Source organism: Grampus griseus (assembly GCF_964374135.1).
Source record: "Grampus griseus genome assembly, chromosome: 17".
NCBI lineage: Eukaryota > Metazoa > Chordata > Mammalia > Artiodactyla > Delphinidae > Grampus > Grampus griseus.
In genome coordinates this window covers 24,949,893-24,976,873 of record NC_139011.1, presented here as the reverse complement: position 1 = coordinate 24,976,873, position 26,981 = coordinate 24,949,893, and the positions used below count along the sequence as shown (strand labels likewise).

Sequence of the window (26,981 nt, the reverse complement as noted above, 5' to 3'; positions counted from 1 at the left end):
GTCCTTAACCATATCTGACGTTTTGCTAATTCACATTGATTAGTAAAAGATAAAATTCTTCATTGGTCTTTTCATTAAAATCAGTATCTAATATTTATGGTCAAACAGGGTTTTGTGGTTTATTATAAATTATGTGCTATAATCCATGCATAAGTATTTTAAATGAATTATTTTGGAAAAGAACTTATTTCTTTATTTAATATTTCATTATTTAAAAGATCTTCCCCCCAAATGATGTACACTCATTCCATGTGACTGAACATAGATACAGTACTACTGCCTATGTTGATCTCAGTTCATCACTAGGAAGAAAGTAAAAGCCCCTATGTCTCTGCCCTGATACCATTTCTCTTAACCTACCTCATTCCCCACATTTCTGTCAGAGGTCTGCCCATTAAAACAGAGTAACAAAATCTTTATAATATCCAAACCATGATCTTTTTGGACAGAGAGTCTATGTCAAAGCCAATAACTTTCAAAGCTAATAGTAACAGACAAATTGAAAAGTAAAGTCCATTCACAACAAAGAACTGTTTTCTGTGGACCCAGGTAGTAACTAGAGAGACTGAGAGAATATTTTGAAAATATGTAGAGAAACAGATTAGTTCATCCATTCTGGTAAATAAGTAGTAGAACACTGTGTTGTTAACAGATCTGGGTAACACCTTAATATTTCCATTTTATTATTATTATAGATTACTTAAGAAATAAGAGAGATGAGCAATGTAAGGGACATCGCAAATTCAAGATAACAAATGTGATTTTCTACATTAGAATTTATATTAATGGGAATTCAGGAGGTGGGTGTACCTTTGGATAGGACTCGTGGAATCACTGGAATTTAAGTCAACAATATCTTGGTGTTCAGCTATTACAGAAATCATATTGTTATAATATATCAAAATCTGATTTATTTTAACAGAAAAAATATTTTTATTCCATTCATTAAAGTTTGCAGAGTTCCAAGTGCTTCAACATTTATAGGAAATGATGAGAAATTTATGCTTTAGGAAAAAATACTTCAATAGACTTCTCTGAATTCAACTAAAGAGGAAGCGGTGGGGGACTCTCCTGGTGGCACAGTGGTTGAGAATCCGCCTGCCAATGCAGGGGACATGGGTTCGAGCTCTGTCCGGGAAGATCCCACATGCCGCGGGGCAACTAAGCCCGTGCGCCATAACTGCTGAGACTGTGCTCTACAGCCCACGAGCCACAACTACTGAAGCCCTGGCACCTAGAGCCGGTGCTCCGCAACAGGAGAAGCCACCATAATGAGAAGCACGCGCACCGCAGTGAAGAGTAGCCCCTGCTCGCCACAACTAGAGAAAGCCCGTGTGCAGCAACGAAGACCCAACGCAGCCAAAAAAGAAGAGGAAATGGTGGAAACAAACTTTTACATGATTTTAATATTTAGAATACCGGAGGAATGGAAAAGGTCCACTTTTTTTCCTTCCTTCCTTCTTTCCAACAAATACTTAAGAGTCCATTATCCAACTAACACCAGAAATACAGCAGTGGACAATGAAAAAATATTCTAGCCCTCATGGCTTTTACAGTCTATAAAGAAAATAACTAAATAAATACTTGTGATTGTGATGTGTGCTGCATAAGGAGAAGCATTCAGAACCTTCCTGAAGAACTGACATCTAACCTGAGCATTGAAGGGTAATGAGCAGACTAGGTGAAAGGGAGATGAGAGACATGAAGGGGGAAGTTGTACTAGAGCTTGTTAAGTCCGATAAACCTGATTTCTGAGCTTCACTCCAAAACTAAATAACTTGATCTCCCAAAGGCATGTACAAGCATGCATACACACACCAGCACAAGAAATTTGTATTTCATATATCATATTCAGATTTCAATAAAAAATTGCTCCCCAGCCCAAGGAATTATATTTCTTCCCAGATAAAATATGCATATGATACTATTTTAAGGAAAGAACCAGTAGGCTCTTTGGTCACTAAGAATGAGGATTTGGTGTTGCAGAGGTTGGTTTGTTTAATTTTTAGGAATAAAACCTGACATTGATCCTTTTCTTAAATAAGCAGGAAAACACAATGTAATTTTTAGGCAGAACAGCAACCTAACATTTACAGCTGTCCTTCATGAAACTGAACTAAATTCCTTGAGAGAAAAGGATTGAAATTACTATTTAAAAGGATTAATCTCTTTGACAAGTCTAACTGCCTAACATTCATCTTTTGAAAAGTTTGCTTTTTTCCTTCTTTAAAGTTTTCCCCAAATTTTCAGTGACATATCAGTGAATCTGTAATATGATATAAACCTCCTACTTTTGGAGGAAAGGGAAACATGGTTGACAAATTAAAAATATTGATTCTGTAACAATTTTATATTGCTAGCCTCATTTTGATAGTATTCATTTATCTCATTATTATGTTTACATACTGCTTTAAATCCTTGAATTTAAAGGATTAGCTTTCTATAAATAGCTTTCTATGAATAATACTGCCCTTGTTTATTTCCCTGTATGCCACAGCAATTACATCTGGAAATTTTGAGAACATCTGGAGAATCCTTATATAAATGGCTAGGAAGCAGATGGAAAGATGATTTTAGTTTTAGAAAAAAAATGTGAGGCAGACAAGTTGATAGTATTTTAATGAATAATTAATTTAATAAAATAATTTACTTTATGAATAATTCATTTTATGAATCATTAAAATTTATGAATAATAGTAATTTGCCTACTGAATAGATCCCAGGTAAAAGAGCCCCTTGCTTTATATTCTCCAAATAAAGCATATTAGATGATGTCTGCTGGAAGACAGAAGTGATCATAAGCAATAGAGCTTATATCTTAGCTATAGATTTGTTTTTCATTTTTACAAAAAAATATTTTTCAGAATTTCTTCCACATGAAATTAAAGTATTGTAAATGCTTATTTTAATGAAAAAGTTTGACATTAGAACGCTGAAAAATGTGTCTTGAAGAAGATCCAATTGGAAAAATTAAAGCTTTACTATGTTCTTGTTTTCATTTTATTAATAAAGACTTACAGATGGTATTATAATAAGGCTAAACTCCCTTCAAGCTGTGTATGCATTGTAGTCCCCTCATATGATCATAATAAGTCCCGAGAGGCTCTCTCTATTGGCAGATCCATAGTTCACAGAGGGCCAGATTTCCCAAGGTGCTTTTTGAAAATAAATATAAACCACACATGTATCTCTTTTATTTTGGAAAACATTGCTAAAACGTAAATTAAACAATTGGTGCAGAACACCTCAGGGTAAAGCTGAAATGTAATAGGTTGCTCTGTGAAAAGATGTATCTTACCTTAAAGTCATATGTTAATTTAGAAAGTAACTCATGATACGTTAAGGTTCGTGGAGAAGGTGGCTAACTTATGCCATATATAAACAACCATTGTTAAGTCTGCCACTGCAGATTTTTGGTGCATATAAATTGACATCCCCTATCAGCTAAAACACCAGCTGCCAGGAGGTCCCTTTCAGTAGCACAAGACTGTATATATTCTCTCTCCTTCATGTAAATAATATATTTTGTTAAAATAATATAGATATCACTACTATGAGTCACATTTATTAAATATTATAATTAGAAATATTTAAAACATACTTGACATCATTTAAAATAGCCTTAATACAAAAACAATGCAAAAGAGAGCATTGTTTAAAATAAAATACGTATCCAAGTATGAATTTCTTAATATTGTATCTCATTGAAATTACATTAAGATAAATGGAGACAAGACTGATTTAAACTCTTTGGGGACATTGCTTTCAAGTTAGCAAAACATCTCCCCTTACCTTCAAACGTCTACTTCTTTGCTCCAGTTTACTACTGTCTACAACATTGGACCATATCCACCATTTGCTTTATGTAAATGTAAAATGGTATTCCTTCTGGAATCCATGTTAGCAAGCCTGTGTATTTGTGATGTTTGACTATAGCATTTGTTCACTGTTCAAATGCTTTGCACAACTACTATGTATTTGCAAACAAACAGAAATAAGATTCAGTCTATCTTCAAGAGGGAGATGAATAGATAGGTATGAACACAAGCAATGGCAACTATACTCTGGTGTGAGCTCTAATAGAGGTAGGTGCTGGACCTATGGCTTTTTAAATAAAGACCTACTAATACCATTATTTAGAGTAAATCAGGACTTAAAAGCTTTACTTTTTCAGTGCTAACAGAAATCAACAGAGTCAAAGTATATAACATGAATTACAAATGACAGAGGAATAGTTCTTACTATCCAGGACATCCAGTTATACGTCAATTCATTTTGGGGGTGCACATTTTATCTTGAAAATTCGGACATGTTTGTTTGCCTATGGCAGAAATAAACATCAAGACTACTTTATTAGCTTTAAGGAACTAGACTATTAAAGAGATAACAGTTTTTAAGAAATAGGGAGGTTGATAGGAAAAGACAGATCCTGGAGACCCTGAAGTGGGGGATGGAATTTCCCTACAGATGAGAATTTTGAGGGCCAGTCCAGAAAATTAATTAGGTTGGATTTGGAGAGTATCATAAACTCAGCACTAACTTTGTAAAGAAATACCATCTGGAGTACAAAAATAAGACCTCATGAAATTGTGTGTAAGTGGGCACTGGTGTAGTAGCTGAGGATGGTGGGAAGTAGTTGTAGGGTCCAAGGAGAAGAATTATAGTTCATGGAATGCTTATGTATTTCTCTCTGCCTGTACTCTTATATTTTTATTTGCCTTTACTCTTATTGGAAGTAATAATTTATGTCATTTTATGCAATTCATTTTAACAATCTGATTCTCAATTTTGTCGTTTGTAAAATAGGGATAGCAATACTTATCTCATAATGCTATTAGTTAACATTTTTTTGCATTTATAAGTGTGTCTGCTAAAGGGAAAGACAGAGATACTATATTGAAAGAGTTAATCATTGTAACTGGATTAAAGTATCACATAATGAGTAATAAATATTGTCCTATTTAAAAAAACATTGCATTGGTGTCCCTTTTCCTATGGCAGCATAAATCTTAACCTTTTGGAAATAATGGGACATGGAAATTGATCAAGACAGGAAACAGGAAGGGAAATACATTCAGCTGAGATATGGCAAGTAGGTTTTATCTCAAGTGCTAAATTACATGGATTTAGTAATGGCTACCTGGAATGTAGAGAAAGGATTGTGAAGTCAAGTTCAGTTTCCATGACAAAGAATGCTGTAACACATTAGCACAATCTGCCCTGAGTATGGTAGAATTTGTGGCATTCTTCCTGTGTCTGTTATCCTATGGATCTCTGGAAATGTTTTATTAAATACCAATTCACAATAGAACCTAGCTTTACTGACTTGCTTACAGTTTCCTTCTCTCTTTCTCTCTTTTTCTTCCTCTCCCTCTCCCATTCTCCCTCTCTCCCTCCCTTCCTCCCTTCCTCCCTCCCTCCCTCCCTCCCTCCCTCCCTCCCTCCCTCCCTCCCTCCCTTCCTCCCTCCCTTCCTCCCTTCCTTCCTTCCTTCCTTCCTTCCTTCCTTTCTTCCTAAACAGGTCTTGTTTATAAGCCTATCACCTTGCAGATATAAGCAGCTACTCCTAAAGAGTCAAGTTCTCATTTGTAAAATGCAGGACATGAATGTGTCTCTAAGGTTTCTTACATTTCAATAATGTTATGATTCTAATTATGTCTTGACTTAAAATAGAAAACACCTCTTTAAGCAACTCAAAATCGATCAGTTAAATAATTATCAAACAATTACAATGTGTAGGCATTATTCTAAGGCACTCATTGTATAGTGGTAAATAAACCGAGTTCTTGCTCTTAAGAAGCTTGTATTTTAGTATATATGTAGGGATTTAGTGGCATCAATGGGAGTGTGTATATTAAATAAATAAGCAAATAACTGAACAACAAAATATCAAGAAATGATATGACTTTGATAAAAGGAGAAAATTTTGATAGGATAGAAAAATCAAAAGGAGTAGAAAGCTCAAAATAAGATCAAAAAAGCGAATAAATATTAATAAAATCAGTACATCAAAAAAATGAGAAAAATACAATATATATGTACTTGAAAATAGGTTCCCATAATATATAAAACAAAAATCACTAGAATTTTAAGAAAAAACTAAAAATTAAGAATTATAATAGATTTCCCTAACTATTTCAATAATTGCTAGGCCAAGCAGATTTTTCAAAAATGGCAAGGGCATAAATATTTGAGAAATATAATTAGAGAGCTTGATTTAATGAGTATATATAAAAAACTGCACCCATAAATTGAATGGCACTCTTTTCTCCAAGCACACAGGGAACATGCATAAAAACTGACCATATAAGAGGCCACAAAACACATCTTAACATATGCCTCTTCCAGTGGGAGAGTTTTGGCATGTTGCTCAAGTTCAACTCTCCATAAGACCAATGCTTCCTAAACCATAGTCACAAAGTCTAAGCTTTCCCATGATCCCCTGGTTTGGAGCAGCTAGTATTTTCATACAACCCCAATAAATAGCTGGCACCCTAAATCCTTACTGTTTGGTAGCAAATAGCTCATATATTCTCCCACTGAGCAGGCCATTTTCTTACTTTGCTCTGTAAGATGAGAGACCCATAGAGGGTTCAATCTTTCCATCAGAATGAAGTCCATATCATGTCAGTGTTGAGCAGATACCTTGCTCTGGCAAGCATTTCCAAGTAATGATGGACATATTGGAGAGCTCCAAACAACTGTTTCCGGCTGACCTGTTTTTCATTTCCCTAAAAAAGCCTTCCTTAACCCATGCCATGCATGCCATGGGAAGTTGTGGAATTTATCTTGACTTCCTTTGACAGCCCTGAGGAAACAAACCCTTCTTCCCAGTGCAAATTCAGAAGGAGTTTCAATTGTATATGTAATATTATATTTATTAAAACAAGAATAACAAGGTCTGAAGCAAATATGGCACCATGTTTGTCAAGCTGGATGGTAAATACTTTGAAGTTTGTTTTACTATTCTGTATAATTTTTAGCTATTGAAAATATTTCATAATTAAAAAAAAGAAAATCTAAGCAGTAAGTAATAAATTCAAAGTATGCATTTTCAGAACTCAAATGATCCCTTTATCAGTTTGTCCTTTATGGACTCAACTACTGAAAAATAAATTTTAACTTTAAACAACTAAGATCTAATTTGTCCTTATAGTCATTGAATATAAAACTTAAGAAAAATATATTTATAAATATCCAGAGCATTGTAATATTGATTCATTTAAATACTTGCCGAAATATTCTAAAATATTATCATCATCACAATTTACCCTATTCTGAATATTGACATATTTAAATATTTTTTGACATTTTCTGAAACATGATTGTCAAAATACTTTGTGAGTAGTATACTTTGTGAGTATTCTCTTTATCACTGAGAGTAGTCTCTGAATACCTGATATTTGAGTGAATCCTCAGCTTCCAAAAAATGACTTTGCTTTTTAAGAAATATTTTGTGGTCTCAGCCAACTCCTGCAGTATACTAATTGCTTATTTGTTTGCCTGATACATTTCCTTTGGTAGTAATTAGGAAAATGCTAATTTCCTTCTCACTCATAGGAAAAGTCTACAGTGAGAGCTCTTTTGTGAGCTGAATTGTAGGTAGTCTGCATTAAGAAATGCATATATTACTAACATCTGACAATGGTCAATACAACATTATTCTCCTGTATAAAATGTTCAAAATTTAAATCTTGATGCTAAAATCAAATGTTCACATTTACCTTTATATTCTAAATGAAATCCAGTGTAACTAACAGATCCATCACTCCGAAAAGCCAAATGCATGGTATTTGAGCTGCTTTCTATTCTCTCTGGTAACTTGCTGTCTTGAAAACTTCCAATCAGTGGGCTATTACTGTCTGGTCCATCATATATATAGAGGAAGTCATAGTTTGGTTCTATGCTAAAACTAAAATGAAAGAAAAAGAAAGCAAGCAAGAAAGAAAGAAAGAAAGGGAGAGAGAAAGAAAAAAGTGGAATGGTTATTACTAAGGTATTAAGCATAATAGTCACATAATCATATATTAATTCAATCAACATCTTTAAAAATAACAACAGACCCTGTCAAAATAAGCTAATTTGAAAATTCACCTGGCAACAGCACACTGAATATGCATATCAAATCAGCACTGGAAAAGAGAAAAGACACCTTGATATTTTCAAATATTTCTAAGTTGGCATTGTGTCTATAGGGAATAAAAATGACTGTAAGGCAAACAGTTTATAAGCTGATGAAAGGATACAGGATTTGGAGTCAGAGTTTAGGTTCAAGCATTGCTTCTGCCTTTGTTAGCTACATATCCTTATGCAAGTTACTTTATATCAGTAAAATGTGTAAGACAATAACCATTTTTAAAAATTTTTCTTCCAGATATTTTACATCATAAAAATGCAACCTCTCTTTTGTCTGTCAATGGTACTATTTCCCTTGAACTTCAAAATTTAAGAGCATTTTTGCTGTTTTAAAATTCACCTCAACATGTCAGATTCAAACAAAAGTTGTAAAGACAAAATTTGCATTTAAATTACTCAAAGCACCACACATTGTACTAGGTATTCTTTTTCCTGAAAGTAAATATATTTTCTTCTTTTAGAACCTAGTATAGGCAAATCAAACCAATACACTCTTCATCAAAATTAGTGTGTGAATAAAGACATTTTAGCATGTAAACTATTCAAATCAATATTTGAATATTGCAAAATTTGCATGATAAACTTGCCTTAAAACCTTCAAAGTATGAGAATTGTCCCATAGTGATTATAGAACCCACATACTTAGAAGGCAGAAGACATGTAATCATGTGTCTATTACCTAACTCATACTGTGGCAGAGGAAAGGATGGACTCAAGTGGGTCATTAAGAAAAGTCAAGAAGTTCATGATATAAAATAAAACCAATAAACCTTGCTGTTGTTAAACATCCATCAATGGAGAAACTATTTTGTCAAGTTTTACCACCTCTGTGTCTAAACAAAAAACTTGCTAGGTTGGGAGATACTATTTCCAAATCCACTAGATTGATAGAGGTTGTTTCCACAATTCTAATCCTTTATGTATACATGTAACCTTCCAGAGAGTATGAGGCCTGAATTTTGGTAATGTAGCAGAAGTCAGTGGTTAAGGTCTTATTTCATTACTTACTACCCTTGTTCTGGGGTAAAACACAACTTTCTGAAAGTCATGTCTTTTATCATTAAGGTTCGATGAGAATTACAATTTCCTTACCTATCTCACTATTGGAAGAATCACTAGAAACAAGTTCTTTGTAAAGGATATAGTAAGTATAGTCTAAATGTACTATCTTTGGAAGGCCAAAAGCCTATTTAACAACAGTAATTTCAGTATTTTTTGTTTTAAATTTCTAGTTTGGGTTTAAATAAATAATTCAAAATATTGATTTATAACTTCTCTGGAAATGAGAATAAAACAAAAAACAATCTTTTTCTAGGAATCTTTAGAATGTTATCTATAATAATTATTTTTCCTTAAAAACTGGAAAGATAGTACATTCCAATAGTATGTTCTATTTTATAAAGCACTTTCATAAATATTAACTTGGTCTTGTCAATAATCCTCTGGTATAAGGAAGAGATTATCATTTCCATTTTCCCAATGAGGCCCTAAAACGTCAGTGGTCTCCCTAAGATCACATAATAAATGACACAGCTGGAAATCAACTTTTGGTCATGCACTTCATGTAATACAGCCTTCTACCACTCAGTTATTAACTACAATAAATTTTTTAAGTAAACTAAGCCCTGTATCATACACCCTGACATTTCTAATGTTGGTACTGTCATTTCCTCTACTGTAAAAATGGGAAAAGTAGTACTTACTTCAGGAAACTGTCTTATAACTGAGTCCTGGCATATAACTAACATTGTCATCATTGTTGCTTTGTTATTACCAATTATCAATGTATCACTACAAATTATAGAAATAATTCCATATATTTTTACTTTTTAAATTTTTCATGAGTTTGAATTACCCTTTTTTTAATTTCTTTTTTTAAACCTGGCTTCAACATATTAGAAAGATTTTTCAGCTTAATATTTTACATAAATAACAAGCACCTTTGACATGCTAGCAGAAGAAGGGGCTGTGTTAATAGAGCCAACAGACATCAGTCTTGGACACTGAAGATTAGGAACATTTCTAGTTAGAAACGCTTTAAGTTGCTGGTACCTAACATTCCCATTGAAATCTTAAGGAAAAGAGTTAGGTCAGGTTCTGTGAAACAGCTGTTAGCTCCATGTGAGGAAACAGAGGCTCATTCATATAAATAACTTACCCAAGGTAACACAAATGATAGCGGCAGAGCTGGGGCTCAAACTCAGTGGTTTCTTTGCCACACGGGAAACTGCATCCTCTACTGCTTCAGTACTAAGCTAACCCTGCAGCTGATACTGCTAACTAACAAATGTAAATTTTGGAACACCTCATGTTAAGTTCTATCAGGAGGCAAGTCCTGCTGAGAGAGTATAGGAAAATATCCATCCAATTCTTGTCCGCTTGACTTAATGAGACCACCAGCAAGGACAGTAGGTAGAATATGTATCTTCCCAAGTCCAGTGGTGGTGCTGCACCTATGGGTATTTAGATACTTCAAAAAAGTTTTCGGTGGTACACATATGGGAGAAAAAATTCCTTGAAATACTGACCTTTTAATCTTTAAGTTTAGGACAAACAGAACTTTTTGAAACAGTGATGGTAAGTTCAGGGAGGGAGGAAATGTTATAAAGAGATAGCATTTCGTGACAGTCAATAAACTACTCAACCTTTAACACATCTCCTCTATATTGGAAACTGGTGAAAGATGCTCACTCATCTGTAGTTCTGTAGCCTTCAGAACTACATTGGCATCTGTGCTACTATACAGGGATTTGTAAACCGTTTATTGCAAAATATTAGCATTGAAATCGGTAAAAAACAACAACAAAAAAAACCCCTAAAAAATGTCATGCAGAGAAATAAATTTGCCTAGTGAAATGCTAAAGCAAATGAGCAAAAAGATTTTTAAAATGTGGAAATGTATGGGAACTCACCTGATAAATGCCAAGGAGATAACATAGTCTGTGTTCACGGTGAGAGTCCAGTCACAGTCCCTGCTGTGGGGATATGGGTGAGGGAAGTTTGGTGAAAGAATAAAGCCTGAAGATCCTGTTAAATTGCCTCCACAGGGTGCTTTAATTTAAAACAAACAAACAAAACCCCTTAAGTGATTAATAAAATGTATTATATATCAGTATTTGTAAAAACACTTATTTTAAAAAGTTTAGGTTTTGTACAGATGATTTTTTACAGTACTGGATGCTTAAATACTGCATTATCTTTCAAGAAAGACAATTAAAATACTAAATACATACATACATACATTGAATTTAGCTCCTTTACTGGCTTCAAACAATAAGAAAAAGTTATATTTCTTTCCCTTTCTATTACTATTTTGTTTCATGTAAAAGAAAAGCATTAAGAAGAGGAGTAAAAATGGTTTCACCCTGGTTACTAGGAAAAAATCTGAAGGTTACTGCAAAAAAGATAGAAACAAAACAAAGCAAAACAAAATCTCTAATAATAAGTGGAATAATAGAATATGAGATATTTAGCTCATTTTCAAATCTTCCCTGCTACCTTTATTTACAGAGGAAGAGGCTTTGATAATGGTTAATGAGTGAAAATGGATAACTATCTGAGAACCAATAGCACTTTACTCCTATACTGAGTGTTAGGATATTCTTAAATTCTAGTTGCCTGACTTGTTGATGAAAATAGACAGTTGTTATTATTGTGGCCCAAACAAAGGTTTCTGTAACACTTCAAAGGAGAGTCTCAAAAAATTGTCAGAGATTAGATTCTTCACGGGATTATTGTCGGAGTCTGTTAAACACAGATTGATCAGGAAATAATATATTACACAAAGTTGGCAGCTGCAGAAAAAAAGATAAATTAAGATATGGAGGGTCCTGGTGGTGGAGTGTGAGAGTAGGGATGTAAATATAGGTATGCGCACCGAGAAAGAGAGAGATTGAGACCGAGATTGGGATTCTCATGATGTAATGACATCTCCTACACATAATCACCACATCATCATTGTTATCTGAGTTTTAAAATTATAGTTTTCCTCAGATCAATTTTACCATTCAGTTGTAAGGCATACGGGATTCTCTTGACAGCATAAAACTGGTTTTGGAAGGAGGAGAATTTTGGTTCTGGTAACATTTCAGATATTTGTTCTTTGCCTGAGCCTAGATATGCAATATCATCATTAGAATTTGGTAATTTTTACCATCTTAAATAATGGATGTCTGCTATTATTGATACATTTCCCCATGACCCTCTGCTACCTTTGTCTCAGTGCCTCAGTCACAGTAGATGACCTACTCTACTGAGAATATTTATTTGCTGAGCCTTAATTTATTTACCACGACTTACCTATCACCTGTATGGTTTTTGTGGTGTATCAAATGATTAAACAAACTACCTCAACTTTAGTTCTCCCTATTCAAACTTCAACGCTTCCTGAATATTTAACGAGTCCCTCCTATTAATCAGGATAACACCCTCGACTCAATCACACAATCTCTCTTCCTTCTCCAGAACCTGTGTTCATTTGTCTCCTTTATTCTCTCTGGTTTCTTCCCCTTTGTCCACAGGTGTTCAAGTCTCTTTCATCCTAAAAATAAAACAAAGTCTCCTCTAGCCTATTTCCTTTCACCTTTTCTTCAACTGAAAATGTTGAATTTTACCTGATGGTTAAGAAATCCCCTCACCCTTTTGTGTTTGGTTATATGGGTTCACTGTGAAAAACCACCCTTTACCATCTGACTCAGATAAGATTCACTTATCAGGTCTTTGATAAAATCCTTTAAATAAGCCCCCTCATTTTCCTATGACAAGACCAGACATGGACCCTGCAAATTCCCATTCTTTGACTCAAATGATTAGTTGAATTGCTTGACCTCACTGATCAATCATAATAAACTGCTTGTAACCAAACTTTGGTCAAGCTTCTCTCCTTTCTCTAGGTCCTTGAACTCTGGCTCTCCCTCAGCCTTGAGTGAGCACACAACCCCTCCTGAGGATAGGCTGGACTCAGAGTACAGCATTCTGGGCCACTCTTTCATTTCACTTCCCCACACCTGGTTCTTTCCAGCCTTGTGTACTCCTCTCTATAAAAGAAAAATCCCCTTTTCCGAATTCTTCAGGTGCTGGAAGATCTCACCATCACATTGCTCTTCCTATCATAGTAGTACCACTACCCACACACTATAAAAATCCTTTTTAGTTTTTAAATGATCACCATCATGAGTTTGGTGAACATCTGTCTTATCATATATTTACAAAATTAAAGAAAAAATTTAAAAAATTCCTTGTGATGAGAACTCTTAAGATTTGCTCTCTTAACAACTTTCATAGATAACATACAGCAGCATCACATATCATGGTGTATGTTACATTCACAGTACTTATCAATCTTGAAACAGGAAGTTTGTGCTTTTGAACCAATTTCATCCAATTAGCTCTCCCCGACCCCCTGACTCTGGTAACCAAAAATATGATCTCTTTTTCTATGAGTTTGTTTGTTTTTGAATTATAATTGACCTACAACACTGCTAGTTTTCGGTGTATAACATAGTGATTTGATATTTCCATACACTACAAAAGTAAAATTGTACAATAATTCCTTGTTAATAAAAGTCTCTCCTCACTATTTTGAATTTGTTTTTTATTTTACAACTACACCTTTTGAAAAGGAAGTCTAATCTCATTCTCTCTTTCATCACCTATGTACTATATGTACCTGTAGGCAGACTAACATGATTAGCAAAGCAGGTCACTGGGAAAAAATAGTTAATCTTAAGTTATATCTTGAAGAAAAGTACCAAAGTATTCATCCTGAAAAAACTTATCTCAGGCTTAGAATTTTTTTTTTTATTTGAAATTATATTTAGAGAGACAACAACCTTTTTGTTGCTTAGGGACTCTAGATGTCTTTATGTGGTCCTTCCCACCTCTCCTGCTCTCTCCACCCATTGCTATTTCCCTTAGCCTCCGAGCCTCCCACACATAACACTCCCTAGCTCATCCTCAAATGACTTTTGTATTGACTAATATAGGAGGGTATTTTTGCCTTTATCTTTCTCTTCATATCTGCAGTCATCCTTATCTGTTGACTTTCACCGTAAATTCACTCTCCTCATTTTTGGAACTCCACTTCTAATTTTCTTCTGATGTCTTTGTACAGATCTCAGTTTTATTGGCAAGCACTTCTTTCACTTCATCTTATAATTTTGGTATTCTCCTGAATTCCTTACCTAATCGTCTCTAATTTTCACGCTATTACATTTTTCCTTGTTGCTCATGTCCGAATTGTGAGTTTATCTTCCACTTACATACTGATAACCCCTTTTTCCTATCATCTCCAACAGATTTCTCTGCTTAATTCTAAACCATATGCTCAAGTGCTTACTGGCTATCTCTACCTGATCACTGTGGGTACATCAAGCACAGAATATCCAACATATCCAAACCTCAACTCAAATTTCTCCTGTATTCCTAGGTTGTTTGGTTAGCACTATCATCCAACCACATATATTCCCAAGCTAGAGGCCTAAGATTCTTCCCTTTTCTTTATTGCATCCTTGACTCCAGTCTATCAAGAAGCACTACCAAGACCCTACCTCAGTTCCTCATAGATATTTTTCAATCTATCTCTTCTTTCCTTTTCTAATACCACATTTCTAGATCTGACTCTTACATGCCTCCAGAATTATTGCAATATTTTTTGTTTCCCATGCCTCTAGTATAATCTCGTTTCCTCCATTTCATCTTCCCAGTGAAAACATCTAATCACACTATGTCCATGCATAAAATTCTGCAGTTATTACACATTGCCTAAAAGATAATGTCCCGACTCCAGTATAGCTTTCATGTCTTGACTCCTGCAACCTCTCCAATTGCATCAACCACCAATCTAGACACATAATTTACACTCAAAACTATCATTTGCTTGTTCCTTGTATTTACATGCCTTTATGCATCCTATTTATTTTTCCTGACATGTCTTCCCTTCTACCTCTATATAACTTTTACTTAGGTCTCAAGATTCATCACTGCCTCCAGGGAGTTTTCCTAGAAATTCTCAGCCTGGACTCTGCTTCAGCTCTCTCCAACACACTCTAGTATCCATAGCAACCTGTGCCTATCTCCATCATTTCCCTTACCATATTTTATTTAAATATTCCTTTCAGGTATCTGTATTCATCACTAATCTGCAAGCTAAAGACTGTGTTTTATATGTTATTTTCTATGTGAGATTTAGCATATACTACACATTCCATAAATGTTTGTTGAATTGCTATTGACTCCTTGTATTGATTGTGAAGATTAAAGATGAATAAGTCTGAATGGCAATCTAATTTATTTTGATAAAAATAATAATTTGTTTTGATAAAAGCTATATGTTTTGATTAAAATAATGACACATTTTATCTTTGGAACTTTAAAAATCATACGTGAATTTGAAATATGTTAGAAAAATATGTGTAATAGCAAATGCAGTTACATATGTGTATATATATATGTATATATGCACAAAAGGCAGGAATGCTTTTTGTGTTTTTTTTCACATTCTAAGGAAGTGGTATCATTTGTACTTTGGGGGATCATGGGGGCAATTTTATTTGTTTGTTTCAGTTCTCCTTATTTTTCACAGGAAACTTTGGTCTTTTTTATTGTTAGCAATTTTATACACATGAACACATCCACATATACGTTTATATGTGTATATCCTTTATCATATAAGATATAGGAAAATCCATTACACATATTTTTAAGTATCTTACTGGATATATTTTGTGATTATACTATTATTGGAGCATAAGATCCTTTAAAATTCTTTTGATTCTATTATTAAAATTATTTATTGAGGTTTTCCAGATAAATTTCATAACTGTAGTAGATTTTGAAAATCTATAAAAGCCATTGAGACAAGCTGAGACATATTATCTAACATTTGTATATCCCAAACAACTCAGTAGTAAAGAAAACTCTCTTTGCATTTAATATATTAAACCTTAAATCCCATTTGGAAAATACATCTTTTACTTTTATGCATCTAATCATAAAGCATCCAAAATAAGATTCTCTTTAAATCAAATATATTTATGAATTAAATTTTCAGTTAGGTTCCATAGAGTTCTGACACATTAATGATTTGTTCTGCGTGTAATTTCTTATGAGACAGTTATACAGGCAACTATTGATAATGATTTTACAATCTTAATTTTTCTCCCCTATTCAGTTTTGTGTCTACTGTCTTAGCAGCCCACCCATACTAATGTCTTTGTTATTTACCTTCATATTGAGTGCTGTTACTTTCCCTCTGGCAATGTCAAAGTAATCTTCACACTGTCAATTCTGTTAGAATGAATTCTATTAACTCTCTTAAAAATGACTGTCCTTCTGCTTGGTGTTTGCTATAAGGTTGACTACTTCTACATGCAAGCAAAATGCTTTATGCTCCAGGGTCTGAGACATAAACTTATGAAGTTTCTAAAAAGTTCAGGGTTTAATCTTTGGCATAGTATTTCCAATCATGGAGTTCTTTCTTATAAGTTTCAGAGGTCAAGTTTTCTGCAGCTTAGCAATTTTTCAGACTTTTTTTTTTTTTAAGGTTACTATCTTCCTCAGAGAAACTCTAATGCATACCCTCTCCTTAAGCAATCTTTTCCTACCAAAAAATTATACACAACACCACTGTCCTTACAAAAAATTCCCACAATCTGCTTAATTAAAGTAAAATTTGGTGTTTAACTTTTATTTTCTAGAATTATGACTTGCTGGCTAAAGTCTTGTCTACAAATGGAATTTTATAACAGCCTATCTCAAAATTCTTTACTCTTTTAACCTTTTGGATTTTCGTGTTTTCTAGCATTTCAGTGTAAAGCTGTTAAATGTTTCAGAATTCTCTACATGACAACATTTGACATAATATAGCCTTTCTAGTAATTCTAATAAATAACACCCGTTTAATAGGTCTAAGAATCACAATAAAACAATAAGTTCCACAGTAAGTCTGTGGAATTCTGTCATTTCCTCTTTACACAAAGATTCCCTTTACAAGATACTCAAATTCCAATTAATTTGAACGTGGCATTTTAGTTTAATTGGCATTTTTTTTAGGTTAACTGTCCAGTAAACAAATGAAAACTTCATTGTTTCAGTCCCTTTTCCTTTGAAAATATTTTTTCTCCGTATTTTTTCCTCTGCTTTTATGAGTGTATTTATAGTAAATGTAAATTAATCAATGTTTGATGATTTGGAATCTTGCAGTGGTACATAGAGAGCAACATAGGTATAAACGGAAATAAACTGCAAAGGAAAATATGGCTAAATCTGAACTGGCTCAATGTATGCCCTTATTTTGTGCTTTTTTTATGTCCCTTTAATAAGCCTTTTCCTTATCATCTGCTCCATTTTCTACAGAAGTCTACAACTATCTGTCTACTCCCTGCCTGGTTTGAGCCTTTAGATGTGTTTTGTTCTGTGTATTTTGTTTTTTTAAATTCCAATGAATAAAATACAAAAAATGTGATATGAATTCAGATTTTTTAGTTTTCACTTTACTAGAGAAGTTCACAAAAGGATTTATTGTACTGCTAAGTCCTCAATGCCTAGGTCAACACATAGGACACACTAATGAATTTGAGTTTGCAGCTCTTGCATAAGAAGCATAAAATGGGGTAAAGTAAATCTGAATAACTGAGTGCTTGATTTGTTCACTTCTGACTGAGGTACTAAACACTCTTTTCCTATTATCATGTGATTTCCCCAGTGGGGAAATGATTATTGAAAATGTATTTATGAGTTAGATATAAAGTGAACAAAAATAAGGTTTTCTCTCCTAAAAGTGCTAAATTTGCATGCTATAAGAAATACACTGAACAAGATATGGAATCTTCTCCCAAGGTGCTTGCAGTGTAGTAAGGGAAAGAATATGATAAATAAAATTTTGAGTACACATAACGTACTTTGGGCAAACTGTATTATACATTCTAGATGATGCCAATTTTAAAACACTTGAGCTCAAGTTTTGAGATTAAACTAGCTGAATTTAAGAACCTTAATAACGAGATTTTTTTTTAAGATTATATAGCAAGTTTTCTCACTATTTTTACTCCAAAGGTGGTATATCCCTCTAACTTTTTCTCAGACCCAGTAGGGAAATAATATGTATCTTAATTTCTAGAGTTAAACTTGGAGATTCAAGAATAGACCATGGATTCAAAAGGCAGAGAGTTGGAAGTACGAACCAAGTGGTTGCAAATCCTTAGATCATCAAAATAAAAACTGATAATTCATTTGGAATACATGGATTGAAGGGAAAGTCAAAGCTTTGAAACTCAAACATAAGTTTTGATAAAATTTTCTTTCTTAGAAGGAATAACCATTATTGAGGCAAGATCAACCTGGCCCATTTTAAATAGAGTCTGAATCCACTCTTTAAATTTTAAAAGTAGTGAATAACTACATTTGTATAGTAGAAAGGGAAGATGAAGATTTTTCAAGAATTTTGATTCTATTTTTTCTTTGGAATTTTATTTTATTTATTTTTTTATACAGCAGGTTCTTATTAGTTATCTATTTTATACATATTAGTGTATATATGTCAATCCCAATCTCCCAATTCAACCCACCACCATCCACCCTGCCACTTTCCCCCCTTGGTGTCCATACATTTGAAGAACTTTGATTCTTTATTGTTTATAGACCCTCTCCTCAGGGGAAAAATAACAATAATTTATAATTTTGTGCATTTTTGGAGGGTCATAGACCTCTGAAATCTTATACTCCCATATAACCTATTCCAGAATACTGTTCTTAATTAAAACACTGAAACCAGTTTTTAACCATTGTTTTACACCTGTATAAAATTTTAATTATTCTAAATTCATACCTATACAAACTGGTGGGCTGGGCTGCCAGAAGTATCGATTTTCTACCTGAATGCAGGTTATTCTTTCCTCTCCTTGAAGCTCATATCCTGGGTCACATTGAAAAACAACAGTGTCCCCAGGTTCTCGTCCATCCCCATTTCGAGTCCCATTCATGGGAACCCCTGGGTCACGACATGCAGTGGCAACAGAACCTATGAAAAGACAGAAACAAACCTTTAGTTTTGATGCTATCCAAAATCACCTTCAAAGTTCCAGATCTTATATTTGAGAAGCTTCCACATATCTATGTGCTTTTAGAAAATTAACTTAAAAAATGCTTGGGGTTGGGCTTTCCTGGTGGCGCAGTGGTTGGGAATCCGCCTGCCAATGCAGGGGACGTGGGTTCGTGCCCCGGTCCGGGAAGATCCCACATGCCGCGGAGCGGCGGGGCCTGTGAGCCATGGCCGCTGAGCCTGTGCGTAATGCTTGGGCCATAATTCCCTGTGCTATACAATATCTCCTTGTTGCTTTTTTAATGGAGTATATAATCTGTAAAAACTATCTATGAATCACTATGCTGTACACCAGGAATTAATATAATATTGTAAATCAACTGTACCTCAATTAAAAAATGCTTGGGCTAATTTTTAAATACCTGCACAATAAATACTTTTTAATTGTTTTTGGTAAATAATTTATGTGTTAACTTGCTTCAAGCAGGGACATGGCATTTTAGTAGCTAAATAATAAATTTACTCAAAATCTGTTTTTTGATACTACGTGAAAGACACTGTGAAGAGGATGAAAAGACAGCTGCAGACTGGAGGAACATATTTGCATGGGCTATATTCCACAAAGGACTTGTATCTGGAATATATAAAGAATTCTTAAAACTCAACTGTGAAAAAAAAAGAAAGAAAAAAATCCAACTAGAAAATGGGCAAAAAACATTTCAATAAAGAGGATACCAGATGGCACATCAAAAAGTGTTCAATATTATTAGCCATTAAGGAAATGAAATTTAAAACCACAATGAGATATTACTACATACCTATCAGATCAGCTAAAATAAAAAATATAGTAACACCAAATGCTGGCAAGATTCTGCAAAAAACTGAATTGCTTACCCATTGCTGGTAGAAATGTAAAATGGTACAGCCACTCTGGAAAGAAGATGGCACTTTCTTGCAAAAATAAATGTGCTTACCATAACCCAGTGATTGTACTCTTGCCCATTTATTATAGAGAAATAAAAATCTGAACGTGGATGTTCACAGGAGTTTTATTTGTAATAACTAAAAACTAGGAACAAACCACCTTCAACAGGTGGATCATTAAACTAAATTCATACCATGGTATACTGGTCAGTAATAAAAAAGGAATGATGATATACAAGACAGCTTGAATGGATCTGAAGGCAATTATGATGAGTAAAAAAAATGCAATAGCAAAATGTTTTATACTGTTTGCCTCTATTTATGTAACACTCTTGAATTGACAAAATTATGAAGTTGGAAAGCAGATTACTGGTTACCAAGAATTGTAGGGGGAGGGGATGGAAGGAGATGACCAGGACTATACAACAGTAAGTAGAAGGATCTTTGTGATGGAACTGTACCGTGGTTTACCTCTGGTGGTGGTGATCAAATCTACATAAAACTATATACAAAATAAACATACACACAAAAATGAGCATATATAAAACTAATGAAATCTGAATAAGGTTCAAGGATTGTTATCAATGTCAATTTTCTGCTTGTGATATTGTGCTATAGTTATCCAAGAAATCATCATTGGAGGAAATTGGGTAAAGGGTATACAGGATCTCTATTATTTCTTACAATTGCATATAAATCTAAAATTATTTAAAAATTTCAAAAAGTTTAAAAAATCATTAGAGAAGAGTATGGGACCACAGGAAAGCAACTGTTCTTCTATATACAGTATAGGGCACATATAATAGTATAATTAACTACAATTATTCAGGTTAATGGAACAAGATATTACTTTGAATTACCACAAAGCAGATTTACCCTAAGGCGTATGATAATTAAGTATCAAGGCAAAAAAGCTATTAAATTTTTCATTTAAGCTACTTATTAAATTATATTCATAAACATAGGATTCAGCCCTTGTACAAATTATTTTTTAAACTGCATATTAAAGTAACTACACAAATGGCTGGATTACAGACACATAACTGGTATTCACTCATTCATTCATTTACTAACTTAATATATTCCAGACACTGTGCTAGGTGCTAGGAATACAAAGAAGAAATAGGCAGACATAAAACTGAACAGACTTCAAATTGTTCAAACTGCATAGCGGTGGCACCTACAAACAGATTCTGTTGTATACATCCCTAGTAGGTAAGTAAACAGGTACAAAGGTAGGTAGGTAGATACAGATAGATAGATAGATTCACCAATATACCAAACAATTTGTTACAATCTACCAGGTGTACTTTTTGTATTGATAGCTCATCTCCCTAATACTCATACATAGCAATGAAAGCAGAGAATCTACACACAAATATTGTAATGTTCTGACTCTCAAAGTCGTTTGGGAATCAAGAGGACCATATCAATTAAAAAACTGAAATATGTTTATGTATGACTGATTCACTTTGTTATAAAGCAGAAACTAACACACCATTGTAAAGCAATTATACCCCAATAAAGATGTTAAAAAAAAAAAAAAAAAAAAAAAAACTGAAAAAAAAAAAAAAACTAATGTTGGTGGTATGTTAAGTCTGAGACTGCATAAAAGCAGCAACAACAAAAAAGTTGTTGATTATATATAATCAATTATATATTATATGTGATTATATATATATATATATATATAATCACATATATATATACACACAAAACTGAACAGACTGCAAATTGTTTTATATATCTTTTCAGAAAGGGTAAAATAAGGATATTTTTATTTTAAGTTTTTTAACATCTTTATTGGAGTATAATTGCTTTCCAATGGTGTGTTAGTTTCTGCTTTATAACAAAGTGAACCAGCTATATGTATACATATCTCCCCATATCTCCTCCCTCTTGCATCTCCCTCCCACCCTCCCTATCCCACCCCCCTAGGTGGTCACAAAGCACTGAGCTGATCTCCCTGTGCTATGTGGCTGCTTCCCACTAGCTATCTTTTTTACATTTGGTAGTGTGTATATGCCCCTCCTACTCTCTCACTTAGTCCCAGCTTCCCCTTCCCCCTCCCCATGTCCTTAAATCCATTCTCTATGTCTGCATCTTTATTCCTGTCCTGCCCCTAGGTTCTTCAGAACCTTTTTTTTTTTTTTTTGGATTCCATATATATGTGTTAACATATGGTATTTATTTTTCTCTTTCTGACTCACTTCACTGTATGACAGACTCTAGGTCCATCCACCTCACTACAAATAACCCAATTTCATTTCTTTTTATGGATGAGTAATATTCCATTGCATATATGTGCCACATCTTCTTTATCCATTCATCTGTCGATGGACACTTAGGTTGCTTCCATGTCCTGGCTATTGTAAATACAACTGCAATGAACATTGTGGTACATGACTTTAAAAGGTTATTTTTAAAAGGGTTAATTTCTAAAGGGTTACTTTTTAAAAAGGGTTACAAGATGTAGACTGCAAATGTTATTTTACCGACCACTTAAATTAAATCTATGTATAATTATACACATCATCAGAAATCCTAACAGTTTTGCTTCATTTTACTGACAAACTAGTGCTTCTGAGCAATGGCCAAGGATGAAGACGTTACATGTATAATTCCTTTAATTCTCCTAGCAAACCAATGGGTCAAGTGCCATTATTGTTTTTATTTTAGAGGTGAGAAAACTAAAGTTTAGGAAGATTAAGTAACCTGTTCAATATTACAAAAACTAAAGAATAGAGAACCAAGGTTTGAACCCCAGTCAGTATGATTTCAGAAGCCAAACCCTTAAATGTTACACTAGACTGTCCTCTTCTACCTGTTAACTGTCCTAGAGATACATTTTCTTTCTCAGTTAAATATAATAAACCCCATTAAGAAATGATAAAAAATACAGATTATACCCATAAATAGAAAAGCTACAGTGCACATAAATGTGTCCATTTTAAAAATATTCAATCTTCTTTCATTTGAGTTATTTTTGAGAGAGTTATTTTTAGTTGTTAATAGAATAACAATCAGACTCATATTGGAGAATATTGAGGGAAGTGGGGTAGGGACTTGGTTCCAATTTCCAATTGGATTTGTTCTGTAATACCTATCAGTGTTCCTTATCAGAACATCCATCAGGCATTACAGGGTCTGGCAATTATAATCTTTCAATATTGATAGACTTTTTTTTTTGTAAATGCTTTTGTGATAAACTCAGTCATTAAGCTTTTCTTGAATTGCTCTGGAATGGTTTCCACCAACACTAAAACTGATCTATGAATTGGTTTTACAATACAAAAGTGGAGCTGGATGTCCTACATACAAGATTTACACTTAGGATGTTTTAATCGGAAAGGAGTGATATAAAGGTAAAATGTGCTACAGCTTTCAAGCTGAAAAGTAGAATGATATACAGATTATGAAAAATATTCTTTTGTTGTTGTTTTTGTTATTGTTGTAGAGGCTTCCTATGTGCTGGACTCTGCAAAAAGCTTGAAGCTTAATATGAACATTCTCAAAGTAAAAACGTACATAAAACAATGTTACAAAAACACTGAAATGAAAGCAGCTGGTATAACCATGTCTTACCAGAGTTTGAGGGAAAAAAGATGTTTTGGCCTTATTGTCAGAGTCACTGTGCTTAAAGATTTAAAGTGGAACCTAGTAGCTAAAATATAAAGGCTTCAATATGATAGCTAATATATAATATGTAAAAATATTCATTTGCCTTTGGACTGGTTGACTTGAAGGAAGAGAGGTGGCAAAATTGTACTCTGCCTTTTTCTCTCAACTAATAAATAAATTACAAGTAAGATTTTAAAACACAATAATGATGGGGTTTAGTGAAAGACCAAATAAATTTTTTCTTGCAATTACTTGAGTTCTGAAAGCAATTAGTTAAATACACACAGAAAGAATTACTTGCTGTGAATGCTATTGTCTTATTTTCTTTACTTATTCAAAGTTTAATCTCTATACTGGTTATACACTGTGTTTTTGGGTAGACAAAATTACATTAATTTTGGCATCAGTCATTCTTCTTTTCTGTATTAAATAGAAACTATAGCCATTGAAGAAAATAACTAAACATTTAAAAAGTCATTCTGTGTCTCCTTGGAAATTAGGACTGAAATAATCTCACAAAATTAGTATGATTTAAAAACAATTATATTAGAACTCAATAAGTATTAGTCACATATGTAAAAATAGATTAAGAATTTTTATTTGACATTTGTTGTTTAATTTTGTGGAACATACAATTCTCAAGATATATAATTCTTATTTGCATTTTATTACTGTTGTTATATATATATATATATTTAAGTAGATGTTTGTTCCTCTCTATTCTCTTCTACTGTGGAATAATATACAGGGTGTTTCTATAGAATGAGGACTTTTTTGCAATTAAGTATTTTAATTTATCAACTATTTTAAAGATATAAAAATTTAAAAAGTATATATTAGAAAATAATATACCTGCCACCAGTGTATTAAGATAGGTAAGTTCTATTTATTATCTCAGTTTTTTGTTTTTGTTTTTGTTTTTTGTGGTATGCAGGCCTGTCACTGTTGTGGCCTCTCCCGTTTTGGAGCACAGGCTCCGGATGCACAGGCTCAGCGGCCAAGGCTCACGGCCCCAGCCACTCCACGGCATGTGGGATCTTCCACGTCCCCTGCATCGGCAGGCGGACTCTCAACCACTGCGCCACCAGGGAAGCCCTATTATCTCAGTTTTTTAAGTCCAAATTACTTCAAATTTAATTGATGAAATGAATATCTGTATTTGTTCTATTAGGTTTAAGTTTGTCATTTATTCCTGATTTTTCTTAACATAGATATGTAAAGTAAGCATAAATTCCAACAAAGATAAAGGGTCTTAACAAACTTGTTATCTCACCTGCAATATCATGAAAGGAACATTCTAGAAAGTGTATATAATAGGCTTATATGCTATCCTATCCAAATATATCTTGGATTTAGTTTTCAATACCTAATGAAATTGACTATGAAAGATGACTTCCGTTCCTTGTCCCCCCCAAAAAAAAGAAATGGCCATTTACATTTTGGTTAGTCTAGAATAGGAATTATCAGCTGGTTAGTCTGTTTCACAGCTGATTATTCAGTAAAAATGATAATAGTCACAGGGAAAAGGTATATAAATAGAAGAGTATGTGACTAGTTAATATTGTCATTATGTAATATTTATTGGACACTTACTGTCTTTCAAACACTTGTACTATGATCTATATCTCATTTGATTCACAAGAAGTCTGGGTACTATTAGTATCTATATTTTCCCAATGAGAAGATTGAGGCTAAAAAAAGATAAGAAGCCTGACCAACATCACATAGTTACTTAAAGTGGATGAAGTGTCCTGTGCAGACATGAGACCATTACCGAGGGACATTTCTTAAATAAAAGTGATAGAGTGTTTGCAAAAAAAAAGTGCTGAAAGTGTGAACTATAGTATAAAGCTCAAGTGAAATAATGACTTCAATTGAAATTTCTAAAATATGTTATTAATCTTTATTGTCATTTTAAAATCAGAAGAGCAGCTACCTACCTGCCTATCATTCTGATTGGAATAGTCCAAAAACCTAGATGTTTGTAACACTTAGCTTTAAATGTATTAATTTCTTACTTAAAAAAAATTTCACAGATATTAACAATACAGTCTTATTCACAGGATTCCATTGGTGTATATTTTGTCAAACTGAAATAAATCTGTGTATCTAAGAACGAGATGTAGTTGTTCAAGGTGAAGGGCAATCAGAATAGATACCAATAAAATAATGATGATTACTATTATTGTCTGTATTGAGAGCATACATTGTGCAAAACACTTAACTAGAAGCTAAGTTTATACTCTTAGGCTAAAACACAAATCGTTATGAAGTATTATTATCCCTATTTTAAATGGGTAAAATAAGTCTCCATGATATTAAATGTTTGCTCTTAGTAGAGTTGGAATTTGAATCAAGAAACAGCAGGGCTCTTAGCCATTAGGGTATACTGTCTCAGCACAAACCTATCCCATTACCAGATAAAACAATGAAAAGCCATGCCCTACTAATGGAACTCTGACCGTTGTTTATTAACAAAAGACTTGGGCAAAAAAGTTAGACTTACATTGAAACAGAAAGGCAAGAACAGTTTATAACCCTTCATTACACACAAACAATTTCTTGCTCCTGATATTTCACCATAAAGGGAAGCAGAAAAGAAAGACTCAAGGTTATTTTGCGGGTATTACTAGAAGTAATAAAAATAAAATTTAACCTGATATATGCCAAATTTAGCCATGCATGTGTCAAATGGTATTAAGTAATTACAGTAACAAGAACATTTCCCCTCCAATTGTTTTTCTCATTCTTGTTCTTCCTGTCCTCTCTTTTTTTCTGATTTCCTTCCTTACAGTTCTTTAAGAGAGTAGAAGCAATAAGATAGGCGCACCCTCACCAAATCTCTGGTGTCTGCATCCATATTCTCTACTTCCTCTCCCGTAGCAGCGAAGAAGGTGCCCTTGCTCTATGTAAGGCTAACCCTAGTTCTTGTCCTGCTGGTATTAAAACCTTTCTATTTCTCAAGGACTTCATTCCTGAAGATTTTTCATCTCTTCTGAATCACTAGGTTTTCCTTTTGTACTGGGTCATTCTCAAAAACATACAAATGTGGCTTACAACTTCCATCTTAAATAAACAACCAAAATCCTCATTACATTCCCATTCTCTTCTAGCTATTTTTCTCATTTCCCTCCTTTCTTTAGTAGGAAACCTATTAAACATCTGTCCTGAGGGAGATATCTATACAACTGTCTCCAGTTTCATCTGCCATTCATCAGACATATTCACTAAACTGTCCTTGTTAAATCTAGGCTGCCAAATT

General features: G+C 33.6%; 1 protein-coding gene across 3 annotated transcripts in view; it reads right to left on the bottom strand.

The window, feature by feature from the left end:
• The window catches only part of CSMD3 (CUB and Sushi multiple domains 3), a gene marked incomplete at both ends in the record, with an annotated part of 1,078,626 nt that overhangs the window by 267,797 nt on the left and 783,848 nt on the right, over positions 1 to 26,981 (bottom strand). For all 3 annotated transcript variants that reach the window (XM_082674966.1, XM_082674967.1, XM_082674968.1), the window contains 3 exons: positions 7,725 to 7,912; positions 11,049 to 11,187; positions 18,962 to 19,153. In XM_082674966.1, coding sequence (XP_082531092.1) covers positions 7,725 to 7,912; positions 11,049 to 11,187; positions 18,962 to 19,153 — 519 coding nt within the window. The remainder of the gene's footprint in view (positions 1 to 7,724; positions 7,913 to 11,048; positions 11,188 to 18,961; positions 19,154 to 26,981) is intronic.